Source organism: Dasypus novemcinctus, chromosome 4, assembly GCF_030445035.2.
Source record: "Dasypus novemcinctus isolate mDasNov1 chromosome 4, mDasNov1.1.hap2, whole genome shotgun sequence".
NCBI classification, from domain to species: Eukaryota; Metazoa; Chordata; class Mammalia; order Cingulata; family Dasypodidae; genus Dasypus; species Dasypus novemcinctus.
The window spans coordinates 77,983,903-78,008,258 of record NC_080676.1 but is presented as its reverse complement, the minus strand read 5'-3'; the positions used below and the strand labels follow the sequence as shown (position 1 = coordinate 78,008,258).

Genomic DNA, 24,356 nt, shown 5'->3' with positions numbered 1-24,356 from the left:
TAGCATCTCTGATGATACCTTAATTTGGACATTTTCACAGACTCAGAACTATAAGCTTTTTTTAAAAAAGATTTATTTTTATTTATTTCTCTCCCCTTTCCCAACCCCCCACCCCCCAGTTGTCTGCTGTGTCCATTTGCTGTGTCATCTTCTGTGTCTGCTTATATTCTTGTCAGCGGCACCTGGAATCTGTGTCTCGTTTTGTTGTGTCATCTTGCTGAGTCAGCTCTCCGTGAGTGTGAAGCCATTCCTGGGCAGGCTGCACTTTTTTTGCACTGGGCAGCTCTCCTTACGGGGCGTACTCCTTGCACATAGGGCTCCCTTACGCGGGGGGACACCCACGCATGGCATGGCACTCCTTGCGCGCATCAGCACTGCAGGTGGGCCAGCTCATCACATGGGTCAGGGGACCCTGGGTTTGAACCTTGGATCTCCCATGTGGTAGGCAGACGCCCTATCTGTTGTGCCAAATCCGCTTCCCAGAACTATAAGCTTTTAACCTAATTCCCATTATAAAAGACAACCCATTTCTGGTATATTGCTCCCAGCAGCTTTTAGCAAACTAAAACACCATTAAATACAATGCTTGCTCTAGGTTTTTTGTAGGAATACTTTTATGAATTACTTATCAAATTATTTTTCTTTATTGGGATGAGCACACATTTTTTTCCTTTTTTTTTTTTTTAATCAGGGCTGGGGATTGAACTTGGGACCTCGTATGTGGGAAACCAGCGCTCAACAGCTGAGCCACATTGGCTTCTCTGAGTTAGTTTTCTCGTTTGTTTGCTTGTTGTTTGCTTTTTTTTGTTTGTTTTTTGAAGGCACCAGGAACCAAACCTGGGACCTTTCCATATAGGAAACAGCACTCAAATGCTCCCCAAGCATACTCATATCTGCTCCCCAAGCATACCTTTTAATATAATAATATGGTAAGTTACATAAATAGATTTTCAAAAATTATACTTGCATTTCTGGGATAAACCCAACTTGATTGTGTTTATTTTTTTATACACAACTGACATATTTGTTAATATTATATTTAGGATTCATACTTCTATTTTTATAAATAGACCTATATTTTCTAGTCTTATACAGTTATCTTTTTTTTTTTAAAGATTTATTTATTTATTTACTCATCCCCCTCTCCTCATTGTCTGCTCTCTGTGTTCATTTGCTGTGTATTCTTCTGTGTCTGCTTGTCTTCTCTTTAGGCAGCACTGGGAACCAATCCTGGGACCTTCCAGAGTGGGAGAGAGGTGCTCAATCTTTTGTACCACCTCAACTTCCTGGTCTGCTGCATCTCTTATTGTCCCTCCTCTGTGTCTCTTTTTATTGCAACATCTTGCTGTGCCAACTCTCCAGTTGGGCCAGCTTGCCACATGGGCCAGCACTCCTGTGTGGGCCAGCACCTGTGTGGGCCAGCCTGCCCGGGAATCGAACCCTGGACCTCCCATATGGTAGACGGGAGCCCAATCGCTTGAGCCGCATCTACTTCCCCAGTTACCTATTTTTGATGACAGGTTATAGTAGCCTTGAAAAGAGTTGATGTATGTTCATTCTATTTTTGTTCCCTAGAAGATTTTATGTAAGTTTAGAATGAACTGTTTGAAGATCTGATAAAACCATCTTAACTTTTTATATTTACTTGTTTGCTAAGTACATAGGTTTTTAATTACTGATTCAATTTTCTTTAATAGGTATTGGAAATTTCAGGTTCTCTATTTTCTTCCCCAGTGAATTCTGTTATGTTGTATTTTTCTAAGAAAGTGTACATTTTGTCTACATTTTCAATCTATTAGCATAAAATTTTTCTAGTATTGTCTTACTACCTTTAAATCTGTTTAGTTACATCCTCATTTTATTTCTAAAATTGTTTATTTGTGCCTTTTCACCTCTTTTCTTGATCATTCTTACCAAAAGTATATTTTTCTGTTCTTTACAAAGAACCAGCTTTTGACTTTATTGCCTTTATTGTATGCTTTAGCTTCTATTTCATTATTTTGTTTTCATTTTTATTCTTTCCTTGAATTTATTCTGATTTTCTTAATTTGGATTTGGATGGTTAGCTCATTAATTTTCTGCCTTATTTCACAAGTTGTATTAATAGTTTTATTAGTCAGCCAAAGGGGTGCTGATGCAAGGTACCAAAAACCTGTTGGCTTTTATAAAGGGTATTTATTTGGGGTAGAAGCTTACAGTTACAAGGCCCTAAAGAATCCAACCTAAGGCTACTTTCTTATCAAAGTCTATTGCCACGTGCTGAAGCAAGATGGTGGATGATCTCTACTTGGTCTCTCAGGGGTTCCTATATCAGTCTCTGACAAGGCTCAGAAACTTGAGTTTCTCAGCTGCAAACTATCAGGCAAACGGCTCATCTCTCTTCCTGGGGCTTTAACTATTTGCGCCTTCTCCTTTCTGTCACATGGCAGGATTGAGTGAGTATTCATGTATATCAACCTACCCAGGGGCCTCCATTCTCTCTTTTTTTTTTTTGAGGTACCGGGGCCAGGGATTGAACCCAGGAAGCTGGTACTCAATTACTGAACCACACAGGCCCCCCCCCCCCCCGAGTTGGTCTTTTCCTTTGTTTGCTTGTTGTTGTTTTTTAGGAGGCTCCGGGGATGTACCTGGGACCTCCCATGTGGGAAGCAGGTGCTCAACCACTTGAGCCATATTTACTGCCCTCTCCATTCTCTTTTATTCATTTATTTTTAAAGATTTATTTATTTAGTTAGTTAGTTATCTATTTCTCTCCCCTTCCCCCTCTCCCACCCAGGTTGTCTGTTCTCTGTGTCTATTTGCTGCGTCTTCTTTGTCCGCTTCTGTTGTTGTCAGCGGCATGGGAATCTGTGTATCCTTTTGTTGCGTCATCTTGTTGTGTCAGCTCTCTGTGTGTGCGGCGCCATTCCTGGGCAGGCTGCACTTTCTTTCGCACGGGGCAGCTCTCCTTACGGGGCGCACTCCCTGCGCGTGGGGCTCCCCTATGCAGGGACACCCCTGCGTGGCACGGCACTCCTTGCATGCATCAGCACTGCGCATGGGCCAGTTCCACACAGGTTGAGGAGGCCCGGGGTTTGAACCGCGGACCTCCCATGTGGTAGACGGACACCCTAACCACTGGGCCAAGTTCGCTGCCTCCATTCTCTTTTGAAATTCCTAGTAAACCATGCTAGATCTTTCAAATCTATCCTTTCACCCTCAGCTCTGTCAGCTCTGTCCACCCACAGGCCTCACATGCATATGCATGGATACCTTGGCTACCATGTTCAGGACCCACCAACCCCCATCTTGCAAACAATCACACTTTGGCAATTCTTGGTGCAGACTGTGGCACAGTATATTCTAGGGAGGAGAGACCTAAGAAAGAGATCCAAGTGTTTGGGCAGGATATTTTAGGTTTCCAGATACTGAGTGGATGGTCTTGAATTGAGAAATGCAGACTCCAGAAAGACACATTCTCTTGGTCCTGTAGACTCCTTGCCTTGTGAAAACAGACACAGCTGGAGGAGAGCAAGACTCGGGCCTTTTGAAGTAAGGAAGGAGTCCAAAAGTGGCCCCTCTTGTCCAGGCCCAAGGGCAGTACTATATGAGACAAATAAGCAGTCCTTTCAAGAGGGAGAATGCTGTTTCAGGTTAAGATAAGGAGGAAGAGGAAATGTTCTGTGCAAGAGGTTGAGAATGTGTGTCAGGATAGTTTAGAAGCAAAATTGGTAAATGTGGATTTGAAAGTAGGCAAGAAAGGCCTAGTGAGATTAGCTGGTCTCTACATTCCAACTGGAACTCTAGGATCAAATAGGAACACAGTCAACAGTGAATTCAGGCTTTATCAGAGTTAATCTCTCAGCTTAAAATACTCTTCCAAGTCTTCATCTAACCCTACAAATTCTTCAGTTCTCAGCTTAAATTTTACCTTCTTTAGAAGGTACCAACCTCTGACTAATTTAGCCCTCTTCCCTTCCATTTTCCCTAAGAATTTGTGATTTCCCTTTTGTTTTACCCAATCACAATTGTAGTTAAGTTGTCCACATCTGCCTTTATAATTATCCAGGCTAAAAGTTTTATGAGGACATTTGTCTTGATCAGCACCATATCCCCAGTAACCAGCAAGTGAATGAAACACACCTAGTAATCAATAAAGTGAATTAATAATTTGGCCCTCATGATGCCTGCTTGACATTGCCTGATATGGCTGAATCTAAAAAGGTATCAGGCTTTTGATGTCTTTCCACTTCAAATAATTTAATTTTACACATAATTTTTCAGAGCCAGTTATTCAGACAAAGGTAATTTATTTGCTTACATAAAACACTTTATGAGAGTCTCTGGAAAATCTAAAATCATCTTGCTGTCCTAATATGTTACACTATCATCATTTTGGAAAACAAAAGGCTTAGATTATATACTAGAAAAATCTCTTCATTACATGAAAAACTTTTTTGCTGTCACCTATAGTAAAAGAAATGAAAAGGACTACTGCAAGAAGAGAAAATGGTCTTGACAGTGTTGTAGTTGGTATTTACTCAACTCAACCCCAAATGATGAAGGTAAAGAAAAGATGAAGGCACAAAGATGCAAGTACGTAGCTGGTCTTTTCAATAACCTGGTCAGTCTACAAAGATAACCTATTTGACTTATTCGAACCACCCTTTGAATCACTGGTAGCCATTATTTGGCTAGTTCCCTTAAAACAAAGCCATTCCTGTTAGATTTATGTGGTAGCTCTGTGCCATGTGGAGTGCATCATCAGTCCCATGACTGTACATGATCCTGGGTGCACGTCCACAAATACTGGGGCATAGCCTGTGTGCTGCTAAAAATAACAAAGGTCTCAGGGTTGGATACACTGTCAACTACACTGTCATGGCTTTCTATGGCCCCAGGACTCAAAGGTGGGGGTACAATATTTAACTGATGACCCTGGCAGAAAGAGCCTGTGAGTACTTCAGCCTCAAACACATAGATCAGCTTATCTGTTGCAGAGGCTTTCTTGACCTTGTCTGCTAGGCTTTTGAGGTTCTTGGTGAAGTATATGCCAGCTCCATATTTTGGATCTGATAAAAGAAAAAAATTAAAGATTATTATGATCTGGCAAATCATAATTCCCTTTTTGAGTACTAAGTATTCCTTCTCTAATCCTCCAAATAATCACTTTCTCCTGGTCTCCAGTCCCTGTGTCTATAGCAAAGACACTCAAAGTTGTTCATTTGACACAAGTTATCAATGATATCACCTAATAATAATAGTTTACATTTGAACATACCATTTTAGAGTTCATAGAGAAATCTATTCTTTTCAAAGCATTTTTACATTGATTATCTTCAATTAATCTGCAATTTAACAAGAAAAATCTGAGGTTCTGAGAAATTGTCAACATTATCAACTAAGCTGCTGACAGCATAACGGAGGGAAGGTTTCTTCCCTCTTAGAGCAGTACTGACATCGACAAGCTACAAATAGGAGTTATTTTTGAACTCTGGAGAATACGACTAATGAAATTAACCTCTAACAAAAGAAGGCAGTGTCTTGCAAATTCGTGGACAGCATATCAAGAAAAATATGGCAAAATAAGGGGAATGCTGAACATATAAAAGTACTATCAGTGTGCACCCTGCATTGTTTAGGAAGAGAGATACTGGATCTGTGGAATGCAGGCATTCTGCTAATCTGTACTGTGGGGGGATAGGTTACCAGTTCTTGCCATGGCCTGGCAAAATACCCCACAAAGAATCTCCACATACTTTTGGTCAAGGTCCATTTCACAAGGCAATTTTCTACCCATTAGGCTTCCTGGGTATAGTGATACAAAGGATGCCCAAGAGTCACACACAAGTATTCAAACCACTGGAAATGAATATTCTCCATTCGACATCAATGCTTGTGATCTGTCTTATCTTCTCTAGAGTTCTAAGAACACTTAAGAGGCTGAAGGCCAAACTCTGACGTCAAGATAATCCCTGTTTGGGAGCTGAGGTAGCTCAGTGGTTTAGGGCCGAGTGCCTGCTTCCCATGTATGAGGTCCCAGGTTCAATCCCCAGTACCTCCTTAAAAAAAAAAAAAAATATATATATATATATATATATATATATATAAAATTCCTCTTAAATGCCCTTTCTACCCCTTAAAGGGGAAAATTTTTTAAACTTCATTGAGGCCATATTCTCATTCTTTTTCTCCTTCTTCTTCCCTTCTTCTCTCTTTCTTTACATTTATTTAGGACTTAACCAAACACTATTTTGTATTTTAGGTTCTAGAGCAGCACTGAACAATAGACATGCAATGTGAGCCACATATGTAACTTTAAATTTGCTAGGAGCCACATTTTTAAAGGTCAGAATAAACAAGTGAAATTAATTTAATAATATTTAGATTTAGTCTATTATATCCAAAATAATATCTTAACATGTAATCAACATAAAAAGTTATTAAAGAGATATTTTGCATTCTTTTCTTTTGTAGAAGGTCTTTGAAGTTTAGTGTATATTTTATACTTACAGCACATCATAATTCTGATTAGCCACATTTCAAGTACTCATAGCCTTGTGTGGCTAGCAGCTGCCATATTGACCAGCACAGCTCTAGAGCTTTAAAAATGACTAAGACATGATCCCTGTTCTCACAACTTCACAAAGGGAACTCCATTCCAAACAGATATAATATAGTACAATTTAATGTGGCAAGGTAATAATTTGAGATAAAAATAAAAAATTTTCTTTCCCAGGAATTTCTTCTCATGCTTTGTACCTCTACTCACTGAGTTCTTGCTACTTAATACCACAGGGGGGAAAGGATAAAGCTTAGAACAAAGTCAACTAAATATATATACATATCCACAAGATTATCTATACATATTTATAATTGTTTTTAATTCACAGCAAAGAATCTCATCTTAAAAGCTAGAATTTCAGTTAGGCTCCCTGAGAGAGAAAAAGGATTTTGTGACCTAAGTGATTAAAAGCCTGAAGGATTCAAAGCATGAAGTTTATACCATAAATGTCAACGGAGAGAAAAATACAATTTTCTGAGAAAGTTTTCCTGCTCGAGGCAGATAAAGTGGGTAAGATGAGAACAATCACAGGGATGTGACTAGAGCTCTTGGGGACTCCTGAGAAGGGGCTTACTTCCCTGCCCCACTCCCTGGAAGGTCAAGACAGGGCAGAACAACAGAAATCTCAGAAAAACTGAGAGGACTGCTAGAGCAAAGGGACTACTGCCTGACGCTGCATGATGCCACCTGGAACACCTCCCTCACCCAGGGAATTGAGTGGAGAGTAACAGTGGCTGGGGAAGATGTCCAAAACAGTCAAGGACCACCCCCAAGACCCTGCATCTCAGTTTGGAGTGTATGCATACTAAAAAGTTTCCCATGCTGCAGAGGGCCACAGCCATGGCCTGGAAAGGGATTCCTTTAACATGAAGAAGTTAACAGTGTGGTCTGTGTAGATCCTACCTAAGAGCAAAGGGCATCAGAATTTTAAGCACAGGTCAGTACTAATGACCAAAGCCCAGGGTGGCTTATCTGGCAGAGAACATGGAAGGGGTGGTACAGAGGATAAAGGGGGACCATGACCCAGACAAGCTTCCCCACGGGCTTCTCCTCCCATCTAGATCCCCCTCAGGAAAAGGTGAGTAGAAGATGAGAAGAAGAGGCAAAATCTTGCAGAAACTGAGTTTAAACCCCCAAAAGACTAAGAAAACTCTTGAAAATGACTGAATTCACATCAAAATGGGGTTTTCCATATCTATGGACATGGGAGCATGAGAGCTAAGTAAAGCTCATTTATAAAGCCATTAAAAAAAGTCCTACACTTGAGTCTTGTAGGACTGTAACTTTTCATACTTGTTATAGTTATAAATGTTAAAGGAATAGAGGAAGTGCAGGAACAAAGAGAAAGTGTCAACCAAGAGATGCCATTTGAAGAAAGAGCAGGAGTTTGAGGAGGGCAGGTATTCAGGCTGAGGGAACAGTGCATATGAAGGCACAGCCATGAAAGCATAGAGCATCTTTAGGGCAATTCTAAAAGTTCATGGTCAGAGGACTGAGGAACATGGCAAATGATGAGGCTGGTAAAATAATGAATATGGGGCTAGGGCCTTATATGCTCTGCTAATGAGTTTTTTAATCTTTAAGGCAAACAGGAATAACAAATGCTAATAATATAATTGTTTAGTGTGTTAATTCTGGTGACAGAGTAAAGGACAGATTAGATGGGGTGGACTGTAAAATGACCATAATAGTCTAGGCCTAGGGGAACTTGAACTAAAGCAGTAGAAATCAAGAGGTAAAGCTGGAATGAGATGTTTAAGATAAGCGTCAATAGGACTGGATATAGAGGATGAGGTAAAGGAAAGAGTGGAGGATGATAAAATTTCTAGCTTAGGACACCTGGTAGGTAGATGGTGCTGGTATTAGCCAGGATAGGGATATAAGAAAAACAAAGCATATTTCTTAGGGGAAAAGTATGTGAAGAAAAGATTTCATTTTAAGGTATGCTGAGTTTGAGGCACCTGCAAGACATGTAAGCAAAAATATCCAAAGACAAAAACATAGACCTTAAAGTCAGGAGATAGGCAGAGTGGTACATTACAAATTTAGAAATCACCACCATAGAGATAGAAGGGGGGAGAATGTAGAGGAAAGGAGACAGGTTGCCTTTATAACTCAAGAACAAAATTTTAAAAATGGGTAACAAATGGACTCTCTGGATTATAAATTATGAGTACAGGAACTCTGTGTATTTTGTGCTGTATCCCTAGCACAGGGCCTGGCTCATAGAATATGCAAAATAAATACTCAGGAATGAATGAATCCAATAAAGAAAATAAAAGTGTATATGCTCCTTCTTGCTGCTTTCAGCCAAATCCTACATGCAAGAGATGAACTCAGAATAGAGATGGTTGGACCATAAGCAGAGAGATCAAAATAAAGCTTCTTCGACAGAGGCCCCCCCTGCCTTTGGGCAACCATCTAAATGGACAGAGTCCCATAATTTGGACTGCTGTAGGGTTGAAAAAGCCAAGAGATTTTACTCCAAATGAAAACTAGGTAAAACAAAACAAAAACAGGTAGAAGAACAGCTTCCATGGTAGCTAAGATTGATGTTTCAGTTAAGGAGCTCTTAATATCCCAACAGAAATGAGCCCATTGGCACATTATGGTTATTGTTTTCCCCACTGAGTCTATTGTCTGATTTATCTCAAGGCATTAGCTGTTAAGCTTAGGGCCTCAGAGATGGGCAGAACATAAAGGATAGTAGGCAAAAGACAAGAATCTTGAGGCTTAAAGATTTTGTGAAGACAGTATCTTTGATTATGTTTGAAGACATAAACTTGAGCTTATACCTGCTGTGTTTTTAAAGGACAGTATTGGTGAAGAAACCACAAGATGGCTGTCAGTAGTCTGAGGGCATTCTAGCCTCTCAGGCAATCCTTGGACCCCTGGAAGAGCAGGAGCAGGCAGTGACTTCTAGATCATCTTCCCCCGGCCTGCCTCAAAAATGGCCAACAGTGGCAATACATAAGGAAGATTTTCTCAGAGGGCAAAACAAGGGGCTTACTCCACATCCACAACAGAGTCCTCATTGTTCCTGTCCAGCAGGATGTCATAAGAGGTATGGGGCAGTGGCTATTGTGAGCCTCACTTCACCACTTTTGGAATGGGAGTTTTTATTTCAGTTTTCCTGCTCCTTCTCATATCAATCTATAATGAGTGAGTTGGGGGCAATACCTGTTTTTTAAGATGGAGAAGCCTGCATGGACTTGAGGTTGATGATGAGACTCCTAGACTATCTTCCTTGGAAAGATGGTGTGTCTCTTAAATTTATTTTAGGAAGAAAGATGTATATAGATGTTGGGTAGGCAATTAGCAGGATTAAAAAGAAGGCCCTCACTGGATTTGGAAAATAGGACAGTCACAATTTTAGAGAATCCAGTCACAATGGATTCAGGAGCAAATGAAAGTTGTGGATTTTTAAGACTTTGCCAATGAATTTATCTAATTCAGTAGATTCATTCATCTACTTTTACCCCTAGGTATTACCTATGTTCTATTTTTACCGCAGGTATTGCTGGTACTGTCTCTGGACAGAGAAGATGATTTCTAGATCCTTTGCTTTCTAGAAATCAAGATTATGATAGTTGCCTGCACAGTAAGGATCATGCTACATACTTTAAAAGGTCAAAATTAAATGTCACATATTTAATGGACCAGGCAAAACCATGCTCTACTGCTAGGTACCTCTTCATAATTATTACTAAACTTCTTAGTTTCCTTTGGAGAGATCTAAAGCCAGCCAGAATGTTTTCATTAATGGGTGAAAAGGGAAGGGGATGATAAAGCAATTAAGTATGTAATACTTTAGTACAACTGAAAAGAGACATAGAGGCTACACACAGAACCCTTGTGTCTGAGAAGGGGCATAAGATGTTATTTACTTCGCTGGTCAGGTGATAACTAATTTGTTCACTAGGAGGCTATAGGAAATGAAAAGACCAACTTTACTAATTTCGGGAAATATTAATTAAGGAATGAGAATGACTCAGTGGTGTTTATGAGTTTGGTAAAAGTAAACAAGTAAAAGCTCCAAGGCGCTGTCTGCAGATAGAGCACAAAAAAATAGTGAAGTATAGATCTTACTGTTCACACTTTCATCAACATAGAACCCATCATCAACAAAAGATATGAAGAAAAATAAGAAATATGACCTTTCCAAATGACTTAACCTCTATATCTCAGTTGCAAATAATGCCCTCTGCAGAGCAACAAATGTTTTAGTGGTGAGCCATCTGCTGATGTCTGCTCACCAGTTCCTACATGGAGCTAGCCTTGGTCATGAGGGGCTGCCACCTACCGCAGGGCACCGAGTACATTCTTTGAAAGCCAACTCTGCAGACCACATTGCAGAACTGGAATGGGACTTGCTGAAACAACCTGAGGCTCTCAGGGTTCCTTTGTGTTCTCCCTTTCATCAGTTTCTTCTTTTCTTGGAAGGCAGTCATGAGAACCACATTTTCTATCCTCTCCACCTGCAGATCCCAAGGAAATGAATAACTGAAAAGGAGACTGGAGAATTGCACCTCAAGTTACCTGTTACACCCTTCACAAATAAAGCTGGTTATGTGCATATCACTTAGCATACAATTTCCTTTTCATATAAAGTTGCATAGGAACCACCTCCTACTTTGGATTCTATCTCTTCAAAGTTCTGTCCCTTCTTTAATAAAAATTTACTGAGCAACCATTATGTGCCAGGCACTGGTAATGAAAGGGTAAACAATATAGACATAGTCCCTGCTCACTTAGAGCTCATAGTATAGTAAGGGATAAAAAAAGGTAAACAATTATAATACTGTGCTAAATGCCATTCTATTTCTTTTACTTTTCTCTAGGATAGGCAGATAGCTTTTCCCTGAATCTTGAATCTACCTTTTTGTACATCCTGACACCAGTTCTACCTCCTGATTCTACCTATAGACCTCGTACTTGCCCTTCCCTGCCCTCCTTCTAGTCTTCTTCCTGGTATTCTGGGTCAACAAGCAGTCATCAGCAGGTGGGCTTTCTTTTTTTGGCCACAGCACCAAGTTAATGAATAGAAAGAAGAGTCACATCCTCCCCTTAATCAGACATACCTTTATAACCTGCAAACCACATTTTTCAAACTGTTTCTTTTGATCCTGAAGTTCTTGAGTTAAAGGCACAGGAATTCTCAGAAAATTAATATTTTCTTTCATTTCATCCTGGCTTTTTGGTCGCTGGTCAGTCCACTGTTCTAAAAATGAGTAACACAAACTTTTATCTCAATGCTCTGGGAGAGAAAAATGTTTGTAAAGAACTGAAACAAAATCTAGAAATTTGGAAGAGTCTATCCAGTTTAAATTGTATGCCCCATATTGTTCAGAACATGCAAGGAGAACTATGACACCATGAGAAGCCATAGGAAAAATAGGGGTAATCTGTCCTCAGATGATATGAGGCTGAGGGGATATGAGAAAAAAGTGTATTAAAATATATTTCCCCCACATGCACAATCCTGTCATAATGATATATAATTGTGGTGCTCACAGGAAATATTTGTATTTCTCGCCAGGAAATCTATATACAAAAACAGACAAACATAAGAAAACATTAAGGAATGATGGAAAACAATATGGCACTTATATAACACTTAAAGGTTTTCAAAGAGATTTCATATCTGTATCTAATTCGATCATAGTACCATTATACCACCGCTGAAATAACACAATTTAGAAATAAGAAAATTGAAACTGAGAAGTGACTTGCCCAATATTACACAGCTAGTAAGTACAGATTGAGGATCATAAACCTAGCTTTCACCACTGCTTTCTGTTAGGAGGGCAAGGCAGAGGACTAGATACATAGATCATTCAAATACCACCCAACCAAGAAAAGCAAAGTTGGGAAATTAAGAGTATATGTTATCTTCTTGTCTTGTCTTGTTTTTCCTTCCTTCCTTCCTCCTTCTCTCCCTTTTCTTCCTTCTATTTTAAATTCAGGGGACAACCAGCTCTTGTTCAATGAAGCTCCTTGTTTTGGACTAACTATAAAGGTGGACAAATGGAAACCAAAAAAGGGGCTTGTTTTCTCTTGGTTTACTTTCAGTTTGACTTAAGACAAAACATATTGAAAGAACCTAATTCTCAGCACATTATCTAATTGAGTGGGCTCACTTTAACTTTGAAAAGCACGTTATAAATATGAGAAAACAGGAAGGAGAAAACTCCACAGCAGAGGAACTCAAAGCAGGAAACTTCTAAGAAAGGGACTGTAAATTAAATCTGGAGAGCACAAGCTCACATTTATAAAGTATGATATTAGAGTTCAGGTCACTTGAATTCAACAAAATATTTACCATGCTCCTACTACGTGCCAGGCACCCAGCTGGACACTGGGGACCCAAAGATACACAAACTCCTGCCATCAGAGGAGCTCACCAGTCAGGATTAAAAGAGCACAGTAGAAGAAAGATGATATCTAATTTCTATTTTAAAAATTGTATTGTTTTGATAGATATTTGATGGATATATTCTCCATTGTAATATTTCACTTCAGAATTATTCACTTTGTTACTGAAGATTTTAATCTCATTAAGAGGCAAGAATATGTACTTGTGAAATGCCACTGCAGCATATGCTTAGTCATCAACTATCAAACGCCACCTTGTGGCAGAACAAAGGACTGACATGACTCTAAATTGTCAAGAGCTGGGGGAAGAGTTCAAGCTTATGAATGCAGTTGTAATGCCATAAGATTTATGAGATCAACGTTTCTTTGCCTCTTGTTCTCCTGAGAAGTATTAGTGTTAGTTTAAATATCCACACTCATTACACTTCAAAAGCTAAGCGGAAATTGCAATCTTGGGTTTCACTCTTTATATTATTTTTGGTTTATTTTCTTGACATGGTTTTCTGTGGAATGTGGGTATCACATTTATCATGAACTCTCCCCACTTTGGACATTTCTGTCTGAATTATTTCTACAAACACCTGGTGAAAATAAGATGTCCTTTGAAGTTTTGCATGTGAATTTTTGTTTCTCCTCTAAGTCCATTCTCCACGTCAGCCAGAATGATCTTCCTGAAAAACAAGTCTGATCTTATCTTGCCTTTGCTTAAATCTTTCAAGACTCCCCATTTGTTTTAAGAAAATCTGAACTCTTTCATGTGATTTATAAACGCTTACATAATCTAAGCCCAGCTAAAATCTACAGTCTTATTTCTTGAAATTTTCTTTGTGTGAATAATTTCTACTTATTCTTCAGTTCTCCATTTATGACCCCACCTATGAGAAGCCAAGTCTGGGTTTGGTGTCTCTCCTTCATGCTCCCAGAGCACTTTGAACCTTCTCTATCATAACTATCCTGCTTGCTTGTCAATAATCCCCAGTTAGACTTGCAGCAGGGAACATGTCCATCCTATTTATCACTGTATCCCTGACACCTACCACAATGCTTGGCACACATCATGGGCACAAATACATGAGTTAAGTATATGAATGAAAGGATCTCTCCCACAGTCATCCTAATGGGATCAGCATCACTGATGTATTATAATTAAGAGTATCTCACAGTACCAGTGAATAGTTACTTTAGAGAAAAGGCCCAAAGTCAGTCATAGTAGGGTTCCCAAAGCTGCCAACAACAAATAAATGCAAAAAAGCAATAAAAGATAAATCAATCAGATGGAATGTGTCTACATTTGCATGCTCCACCTGCAAAATTAGGAATTTTTTTTCTCCCAGGCCCTGGGTTTGAGTTACCCTAGGCTCTCCACATACTTGCCTAGGCAATCCATGTCATCAGTAAACCCATAAGCCCAACTGTGTCTTGTGTGCATTTCATTTACGAATAAATAACCATGATGGTAGAAAAAGAGCCAGAAATGGGTCAGAAAAGGTTTTGACCTAATATAGAATCAAAATGGTTTTCTTACATTTCCCATTCTGTCTCTTAGTCACATAAATATATGCACATCCACACCCAAAAGAAGTATTGTTGAGAGTTGACTTTTCTAATATAATAGAAAGCTACTCACCTGACAAGCTCCTAAGGGCTCGTTCCTTTTTTCTTGCGATTTCCTCCTGAACTTTGCACAGCAAATGTTCAATGTTCATAACCGCCTCAATGAGGTCAGCCTGGGCTCCTCTAATCTCTAATCTTGCCATTCCTGGAGTGATAATTTCTGAGATTGAGATGGTTGAGGTTTTCTGGAGCTGAGACAAAATGTCATGTTCCTTTTTCCCAAAGTAGAGGATATGACTATTCTCAATGACATGGTAATCTTGGAGGGTCAGCATCCTTTGAATCCACTCTTGGGCCTCACACATCTCTTCCTTGTTGGATCCCATCAGATTGATGACAGGAGATCTAGCTTCAGGCCTATTTTCACTTTTCTCCTCTCTGGACCACTGGGGGACTGAAAAAACTATCATAAGCAACCATGGAAGGCAGGTGGGTTTTAAAAGTTAAGAACAAAACACCATGGCCAGTGTTTACCCAGAGTATATAGTCACCCTTGACAGCAGGAACAGCCCCAATAAAGAAGCTATCTCTCTGAGTGCTGCACTGGGTCCAAAAGAAATCTAAATGTATAGTTTATAGACTCTCTGGGAACACAGAGTTTAGCATGTAAAGAGTTGCCTTCATCATGTCTTGTCCCTGCTGTGTTTCATTTGTTAAATCACAAATGAGTTCACCTTGTGATCTCACCCTGGATGTTAAGCAACTATTTCCTGTTGAATGAGATTTTCCTTAACCTCTTGCTACTGACTAGTTTAAACTCAAATACCTCTGAAAGCCACAGAGTTTTAAAGAATGAAAATCTCTTTTTACAGAATACCATATTTTTTTAAACAAACCTGAAAGTATTTTTTAATTCCCCCCAACATTTTATTATGAAAAATTTTCAAACATACAAAAAAGATGAATGAATTTTACAGTGAACACCCATATACCTACTATCTAGATTCTACAATGAATACTTTGCAATACTTGCTTTACCGCTTATCTCGTCATCTATCCATCCCTTTATATATCTATCAATCCACCTTATTTTATTTTACTAAAAAAAACACACTTTAAAATGCATCTTTTTTTTCCTTTAAGAGGTACCAGGGCTTGAACCCAGAACCTCATACAGTCACTCAACCACTGAGCTACACACACTCCCCTTTTTATCATTTTATTGAGATATAGTAACATACCACACAATCCATCCAAGGTGTACATTCAACAGCCTTTTCTATAACCACAGAGTAGTGTATTCATCACCATGATCAATTTTAGACCACTTTCATTACTCCAAAAAGAAAGTCAACCCTCAATCATTCTATCCTTCTCCAGTCTTACATGAGCACTAATTTATTTCTCTGTAGATTTATATTTACATTTAATATAGGGAAGCAGACTTGGCCCAATGGATAGGGCATCCGCCTACCACATGGGAGGTCTGCAGTTCAAACCCCGGGCCTCCTCGACCCGTGTGGAACTGGCCCATGCGCAGTGCCGATGTGCACAAGGAGTCCCTGCCACGCAGGGGTGTCTCCGTGTAGGGGAGCCCAAGCGCAAGGAATGTGCCCCATGAGAGCCACCCAGTGCAAAAGAAAGTGCAGCCTGCCCAAGAATGGCGCTGCACACGGGAGAGCTGACATAACAAGATGACGCAACCAAAAGAAACACAGATTCCCAGTGCTGCTGATAAGGATAGAAGTGGTCACAGAAGAACACACAGCAAATGGACACAGACAGTAGGCAACTGGGGGAGGGGGGAAGAGGAGAGAAATAAAAAATAAAATCTAAAAATAAATTAATATATATGGAATCACACAATATGTAGAACTTTGTGTCTGGTTTCTTTCACTTAGCATAATTTTTAATGTAATTTTTTAATAGAGAAGTTGTAGCTTTACATAAAAGTCATGTAAAAAATACAGCATCCCCATATATCCCCCTACTGTTGACACTTTGCTTTGGTATGGTACCTTTGTTTCAACTAATGAAAGAATATTAAGATATTACTGTTAACTACAGTCCATAGTTTGCAGTAGATGTATTTTTTCCACCCTCTTAATAACATTTTATAATACTGACACATATTTGTTATAGTTCATGGAAGAATATTCTTATATTTGTATTACTAACTATAGTCATCATCCACCATAGGGTTCATTGCATAATATAGTCCTGTGTTTTCTCCTCTAGCTTTCCTTCTAGTAACACAGACGACCCAAAGCTTCCCCTTTTAGCCACATTCACATGCATAATTCAGCACTGTTAATTCTACTCGCAATAATGTGCTACCATCATCTCTATCCATTTCCAAATGTTTACAATCAACCTAACTAGAAACTCTGCACAAACTAAGCATTAGCTTCCCATTCTCTACCCCCACTCTATCTCCTGGTAACCTTATATTCTAGATTCTAACTCTAGGAGTTTGCTTACTATAATTAGTTCATAGTAGTGAGATCATACAATATTTGTCCTTTTGTGTCTGGCTTACTTCACTCAATATAATGTCCTCAAGATTCAATCATGTTGTCACATGCATGAGGACTTCTTTTTACAGCTAAATAATATTCCATGGTAGGCATATACCACATTTTATTTATCCATGCATCAGTTGATAAGACACTTGGGTTGCTTCATCTTTTGACAATTGCATATAAGGCCACAATATACACTGTAGTGCAAATATCTGTTCATGTCACTGTCTTCAATTTTTCTGGGTATATACCTCGTAGCAGGACTGCTGGATCTTATGGCAATTCTATACCAAGCTTCCTGAGGAACTGCCAAACTGCTTTCCACAGCAGATATGTGGTTTCCAAATATTTTTTCCCATTGTGTAGGCTATTTTTTGCTTTAGTGACAAAGTTCTTTGAGGCATAAAAGTTTTTAAATTTGAGGAGGCCCCATTTATCTGTTCAGTTTTTTTTTTAGTGTTTGTAATTTGTGTGTAGAATCTAAGGAATCATTTCTCACCACAAGTTCTTGAACATGCTTCCCAACATTTTCTTCTTGGAATTTTATGGTCCGGGCTCTTATATTTAGGTCTTTGATCCATTTTGAGTTAATCCTTGTATATGATGTGAGTTAGGGGTCCTCTTTTACTCTTTTGGGTATGGATATCCAGTGCTCCCAGCATAATTTGTTGAAGAGACTATTCTGTCCCAGTTGAGTGAACTTGGCAGCCTTGTCATATATCAATTGCTGTAGTTGTGAGAGTCTGTATTAGTCAGCCAAAGAGGTGCTGATGTAAAATACCAGAAATTGGTTGTTTTTTATAAAGTGTATTTATTTGGGGAAGAAGCTTACAGGTACCAGGCCATAAAGCATAAATTACTTCCTTACCAAAATCTGTTGCCATCTGTTGGAACAAGATGGTTGCTGATATAAGCAAGGGTTCAGCCTTCCATTTCCACTTAATGCTTCATGGTCTCAGCTCCTTCCAGTATCATTTGTAGGCTGGGATAAGTCTTGTCTCTCTCCTAGGGCTCATTTCTGTGGGCTCAGCTGCTCTGTTCTTTCTACAAGTTTAGCTGTTGACTATTAGCTCTCTCTTACCAGGGCCTCTGCTGTGTCTATGGAGCCATCTCTATTCTTCTGTGTTCTTCTGTGTGTTTACTTCCTGGGGCTCCAGCATCAAATCTCCCACTCTCTCCTCTGCCACGTGGTTTTCTATGTGATTCCCTACCCACCAAGGCCTTGGGGACTCAACATCCTACCTATGTGGCCCAATCAAAGCTTTAGTCATAATTTAAACAAGTAAAAGTGAAACCTCTGAATCCAGTACAATCTAATATGTCCAAAGGAACAGACCAGTTCATAAACATAATCCAATATCTATTTTTGGAATTCATAAACAGTATCAAACTGCCACAGGGTCTATTTCTGAATTCTTAATTTGATTCCATTGGTCTAAGTATCTATCTTATGCCATTACCATGCTGCCATGTATATGTTCTGAATATGCTATTACCAAGCTGTTACTGTAGCTTTGTAATATGCTTTGAAATCAGAAAGTCTGAGTTCTCCAACTTCATTCTTCTTTTTCAAGATGTTTTTGGCTATTCAGGGCCCCTTACCCTTCCAAATAAATTTAATAATTGGCTTTTCCATTATTGCAAAGTAGGCTGTTGGAATTTTGATTGCAATCACATGAATCTGTAAGTCAGTTTGGGTAGAACTGACATCTTGACAATATTTAGTCTTTCAATCCATGAACATGGGATGTCCTTCCACTATTTAGGTCTTCTTTGATCCTGCGCAATCTCTTCTTTTTAAAAATTCATTCCTGGATATTTGATTCTTTTACTAGCTACTGTAAATGGAATTCTTTCCCTTGAATTCCTCCTCAGCTTGCTCATTACTAGTGTACAGAAACACCACTGATTTTTGCATGTTGATCTTGTATTCTGCCACTTTGCTGAACTCATTTATTAGCTCTAGTAGCTTTGTTGTAGATTTTTGGAGACCTTCTATATATAGGATCATGTCCTCTGCAAATAGTGGTTTTACTTCTTCCTTTCCAATTTGGATGTCTTTTATTTCTTTTTCTTTCCTAACTGCACTGTCTAGAACTTCTAGCACAATGTTGAAAACAGTGGTGACAGTGGCATCCTTGTCTTATGCCACATGTTAGAGGGAAAACTTTCCGTCTTTTCACCAGGGAGTATGGCTTTTTCATATATGCCCTTTTATATGTTAAGTAAGTTTCCTCCTATTCCTCTTTTTTAAGTGTTTCTATTGAGAAAAGATGCTGGATTTTGTCAAATGCCTTTTTTATGTCAATTGAGATGATCATGTGGTTTTCCCCATTTTGATTTGTTGATGTAGTGTTTTACATTAACTGATTTTCTTGCATTGACCCATCCTTTAATACCTGAGATAAACCCTACTTGATCATGGTGCATAATTCTTTTAACGTGCTGTTGGATTTGATTTGCAAGTATTTTATGGAGGATTTTTGCGTCTATAGTCATTAGAGCAACTACTCTGTAATTTTCTTTTCTTGTATTTTCATCTGGCTTTGTACAGTGATGTTGGCCTCACAGAATGAATTGAGTACTGTTCCTTCCCTCCTTTTCAATTTTTTGGAAGAGTTTGAGCAGGATTGGTATGAGTTCTTCTTGGGAGGATTGGTAGAATTCACCTGTGAAACCATGTGGTCCTGGGCTTTTCTTTGTTGGGAGGCTTTTGATGACTGATTCAATCTCTTCATTTGTAATTGGTCTATTGATGTCTTCTATTTCTTCTAGAGTCAGTGTTGGTTATTCATGTTTCTAGGAATTTGCCCATTTCATCTAAATTGTCTAATGTGTTGGCATACAGTTGTTCAAAGTATGATCCTTTTCATTTCTTTGGGGTTAGTAGTAATGTCCCCCCTCTCATTTCTGATTTTATTTGTGTGTTTTTTTTTTCAGTCTAGTTAAAAATTTGTCAATTTTATTGATCTTCTTAAAGAATCAACTTCTGGTTTTGCTAATTCTCTCTGCTGTTGTTTTACTCTCAATTTTATTTGTTTCTGCACTAATCTTTATTATTTCTTTCCTTCTGCTTGCATTGGGATTACTTTGCTGTCTTTTTCAAGTTCCTTCAGGTATGCAGTCAGGTCTTCGCTTTTAGCTCTTTTTTCCTTTTTAATGTAGACATTTAATGGCTATAAATTTCCCTCTCAGAACTGCCTTCGCTGCATTCCATAAGTTTTGATATCTATTCCTGTTTTCATGTCTTGTGATATTTACTCATTTCTCTTGCAAGTTCTCTTTGACCCTTTGATTGTTTATGTGTGTTTCATCTCCACATTTTTGTAGATTTTCCAGTTCCCATCTGTTATTGATTTCCAGCTTCATTCCATTATGGTCAGAGAAAGTGCTTTGTATACTGTCGATCTTTTTAAATTTGTTGCATCTTGTTTTATGACACAATGACATATGATCTATCATGGAAAATGATCCATAAGCACTTAGAGAATAATGTATATCCTGCTGATTTGGTGTGCAACGTTCTGTATACGTTTGTTAGGTCTTGCTCATTTATCATATTATTCAAGTTCTCTGTTTTCTTATTGAGCCACTGTCGAAATGTTCCATCTATTGATGAGTGGTGTAATGGTGTCTCCAACTATTATTGTAGAGGTGTCTTTTTCTCCCTTGAGTTTGCCAGTGTTTACCTCATGTATTTTTGGGCACTCTGGTTTCACTTTCAACCTATTCGTATCTTTGGGTATAAGGTGAGTCTCTTGTAGACAACTGAGATGTGTCATGCTTTTTATCCATTGTGATGAGTCTGTGTCTTTTGATTGGGGAGTTCACTCCATCAACATTCAAAATTATTACTGTAAAGGTAGTACGTACTCCACCCATTTTATCCTTTGGGTTTATACATCATCTTGGTTTTGTCTCTATTTTACCCTTTTAGTTACTCTTACTGAAGTGGGTGCAGACCACTTCCAAAGGACCCAGGGGAGAGGGTCAGGAAAGATGCCAAAAGCTTTTTATCAGTTCCCTGATGCTGTACTTTCCAGGTCTGCCCAGCAGCAAACTTTTCCCTGCAGCCCTTAGGAGGTAGTGTGTGTCTTTAAACCTCCATTGGCACCCTGTCAGTGGTGGGGTTGAAACAATGGACAGGACTGAAATGGCCAGTTGGTTCCTGTCTGGTGCAGGCCAAAACAGTACTTCCAAGCTGGGACCCAGCAATCTAAATGCACCAATCAAAAGCAGTGATCACTACTTGGACATGTTCCCCCGTTTTTGGGGAGAAGAACCTGCACATCCCTCTCTTTCCACAGCTGCCAGCCAGGGACCAGATCCAGGGCAGCTCAACTCAAGAGGAGGAGATGGCACCCTGCCACTGAGGATTGAGTTACTCACAGTTTTTATTACCACAGTTTCTCAGTCTCTTTGTCCCACTCTTCCCTGGATCCTGTACAGTGCCAGCCTGGCCTCTGTAGCCCCAGTAGAACTGTTTTAGACAGTTTCTGCCTGTCCACTAGCTGTTCTTAGAGTAAAGTTAGTTCTGGAGCTCCCTATTCTGCCATCTTCCCTGGAAATTTTCTCAATATTTATGTTTTGGGGAAGCAGACTTGGCCCAGTGGTTAGGGCGTCTGTCTACCACATGGGAGGTCCGCAGTTCAAACCGTGGGCCTCCTTGACCCGTGTGGAGCTGGCCCATGTGCAGTGCTGATGCACGCAAGGAGTGCCGTGCCATAGAGGGGTGTCCCCCGTGTAGGGGAGCCCCACACGCAAGGAGTGTGCCCCGTAAGGAGAGCCGCCCAGCGCAAAAGAAAGTGCAGCCTGCCTAAGAATGGCGCAGCCCACATGGAGAGCTGACACAACGAGATGATGCAACAAAAAGAAAACACAGATTCCCGTGATGCTGACAACAACAGGAGCGGACAAAGAAGATGCAGCAAATAGACACAGAGAACAGACAACCGGGGCAGGGGGCAGGGAGAGAAATGAATAGATCTTTTTTTAAAAAATAATTATTTTTGATTATAAAAATAACACATCTTTATTATTGAAAAATTGGAATGTTATCAAAATATAATGAAAGGAAGAAATATCCATAATTCCACTATCTTGGATTTCTTCTTATATCTTATCTGTGTATAACAGGACATTTCAGATCTTCCACTGTTTAAGGGTGGAGTTGGCATCCTCCCTTCCACCTCAACAACGAGCATTTTAGGGCCTGGCTGCTGCTACTGCTGCTGGACATAGTACATCCCAGCAGAAAAGGAAAAAGGACCTGATTCCAACCCATTCCACATATGCCCTCCTCCACAAGGAGTAAAGATAAGTATGACATGAGGGAGTAGGGAAACTTTGAACCAAAATGGCAAAAATGAGCAATGCACCAGCTGATGAGAAAAATCATGTGAGGCAGTAGCTAGAATATATAAAGAATTCTCTCAAATCGTTAAGAGAAACATAAGCAACATAGTAGTAAATTAGGCAAAAAATTTTACAGAAAAGTAAAGAGAAATGACATATATATATATATACACACACATACTTATCTTCATTGGTAATCAGGAAAATGAATAATCTCTACCAGAATGGCAAAAATTCAGATGTCTCAAAATACCAAGTGTTGGATTCGAATGATGTAGAGCAACTGGAACTCCTGTATTCATGAGGGGCATAAAATTGGAAAAACCACTCCTATAAGTTTAGATTATAGGTTTCTATAGGTTTTAGATTATAGTTTCTTAAAGAAACCTTTGCACTTGTGAATCAGGAAATATGTATAAGAAAGTTCACATTCTTTTTTTTACCTGAAGAAAACTGAAAACAATCTGAATGTCCTTCAGAAATGAATACTATTATAGCAATGAAAAGGAATGAACTTTAGCTACATGGATGGATCTCAGAAATACATTTTCAGAGAAAAAAGTTGAGCACTTCCTTTGTTCTAGGCACTGTTCCAAGTGCTTTACATGTAGTTTATTCAAGCCTCATAATCCTACGAAATAAACTATTTGAAACCCCATCTTATGAATGAGGAAACTAATTTTAGAGAGTTATTAAATAACTGCCCCGTGGTTATAGGGCCAGTAAGTAGGGGCCATGGAAAAGTGGGTGTGAGCAGTCTGATTCCAGAGCTCACATTGAAAACCATCATACAATGCTATCTTCCAGTGAATGATCCACGACAATGGTGGCAGTTAGCATCTTTCCCCTGAGTGAAACCAGGAGCTATAAATTACCAGGACAGACCTAGAAGTAAGAGAGAAAGATGATAGCCTTCCTCTGTGTAAAATTAAAAGTCATGACCAAAGTAGGGAAAGGATAAAGACAAATAAGTTTATATGGCTAAGAGAGTTCAAAGTGAGTTAGAAGGTCATTTCAGAGGTTACACTTAGGCACATCTCAGCAGGAACTCATTGACTACCAAAGTAAATATTACCTCAAATAGCAGGGCTCCTGAGGGCTCTGGAGACATCCAGATACTATAGGCAGGGCAGACAGCTCAGGAGTTTGGTGCCCTGCCAGTAGGCCCTGCTTTGAAATTTATGCTCCCCAGTGTAACAGAGTTGGACTCAGTTGTCTTTTCCCTACACATGACTCTGCTGATCTTCTATTTGAATCTATAATTAGTACTATAGTTGATAGTTGTATGTCCAAGAGACTTAAATCTATGGGCTGTACATGTGCCAGTTAGGCCCTGAATCTCAACAGACTTGCAACACCTACTCTCCAATTCACTGGACTTAACCACGACAACTAACAAGGAGTTGATGACTGACAATGATAATCTCAAGGAACAGAGAGAGTCTGCAACTTTAAGCAACAAAGTCCGATCCATCTGCCCCATGGGATCTGAGCCCCCTCTCAATTAGAGATGCAGTGGGTATCACCATCCCAGTATCCTTAGGATTGGGGAATGGACGATGGACTAGAGTAGACGTACAGTTGTTCTACTGTAGACTTGTGATCTTAGCAATGGAAGAATTTTTATCATGGATGTGGAAGCCATGGCCACTGGAGATTCTGAGGGGAGGAAGAGAGAAATAGGTGTAATTTGGGGATATTTTCAGGACTTAGGAATTATCCTGAATGATATTGCAATGACAGATACATGCCATTGTATATCTTGTAAAAACTTGCAAAAATGCGTGGGAGAAATGTAAACTACAATGTAAACTATAATCATTGCTTAGTGGCAATGATCCAAGATGTGTTCATCAATTGTGGCAAATGTACCACACTAATGAAGGATGGTGTTGATGTGGGAAAACGTGTGAGGGCTAGGAAGCGGGGCATATGGGGATCCACTATATTTTTTGCGTGGCATTTATGTAATCTAAGTTTCTTTTAAAAAATTAAAATTAAAAAGA

General features: G+C 39.3%; 1 protein-coding gene across 21 annotated transcripts in view; it reads right to left on the bottom strand.

Moving 5' to 3' along the window:
* Nucleotides 1–4,272: 4,272 nt before the first annotated feature.
* PARP9 (poly(ADP-ribose) polymerase family member 9) overlaps nucleotides 4,273–24,356 on the bottom strand; it is a 40,577-nt gene continuing 20,493 nt past the window's right edge. For all 21 annotated transcript variants that reach the window (XM_071214747.1, XM_058295700.1, XM_058295699.1 and 18 more), the window contains 4 exons: nucleotides 14,547–14,927; nucleotides 11,626–11,765; nucleotides 10,848–11,022; nucleotides 4,273–5,051 (listed from right to left, as the gene is read on the bottom strand). In XM_071214747.1, the coding sequence (XP_071070848.1) occupies nucleotides 4,744–5,051; nucleotides 10,848–11,022; nucleotides 11,626–11,765; nucleotides 14,547–14,927 (1,004 nt within the window). In that variant the 3' untranslated portion in view covers nucleotides 4,273–4,743. The remainder of the gene's footprint in view (nucleotides 5,052–10,847; nucleotides 11,023–11,625; nucleotides 11,766–14,546; nucleotides 14,928–24,356) is intronic.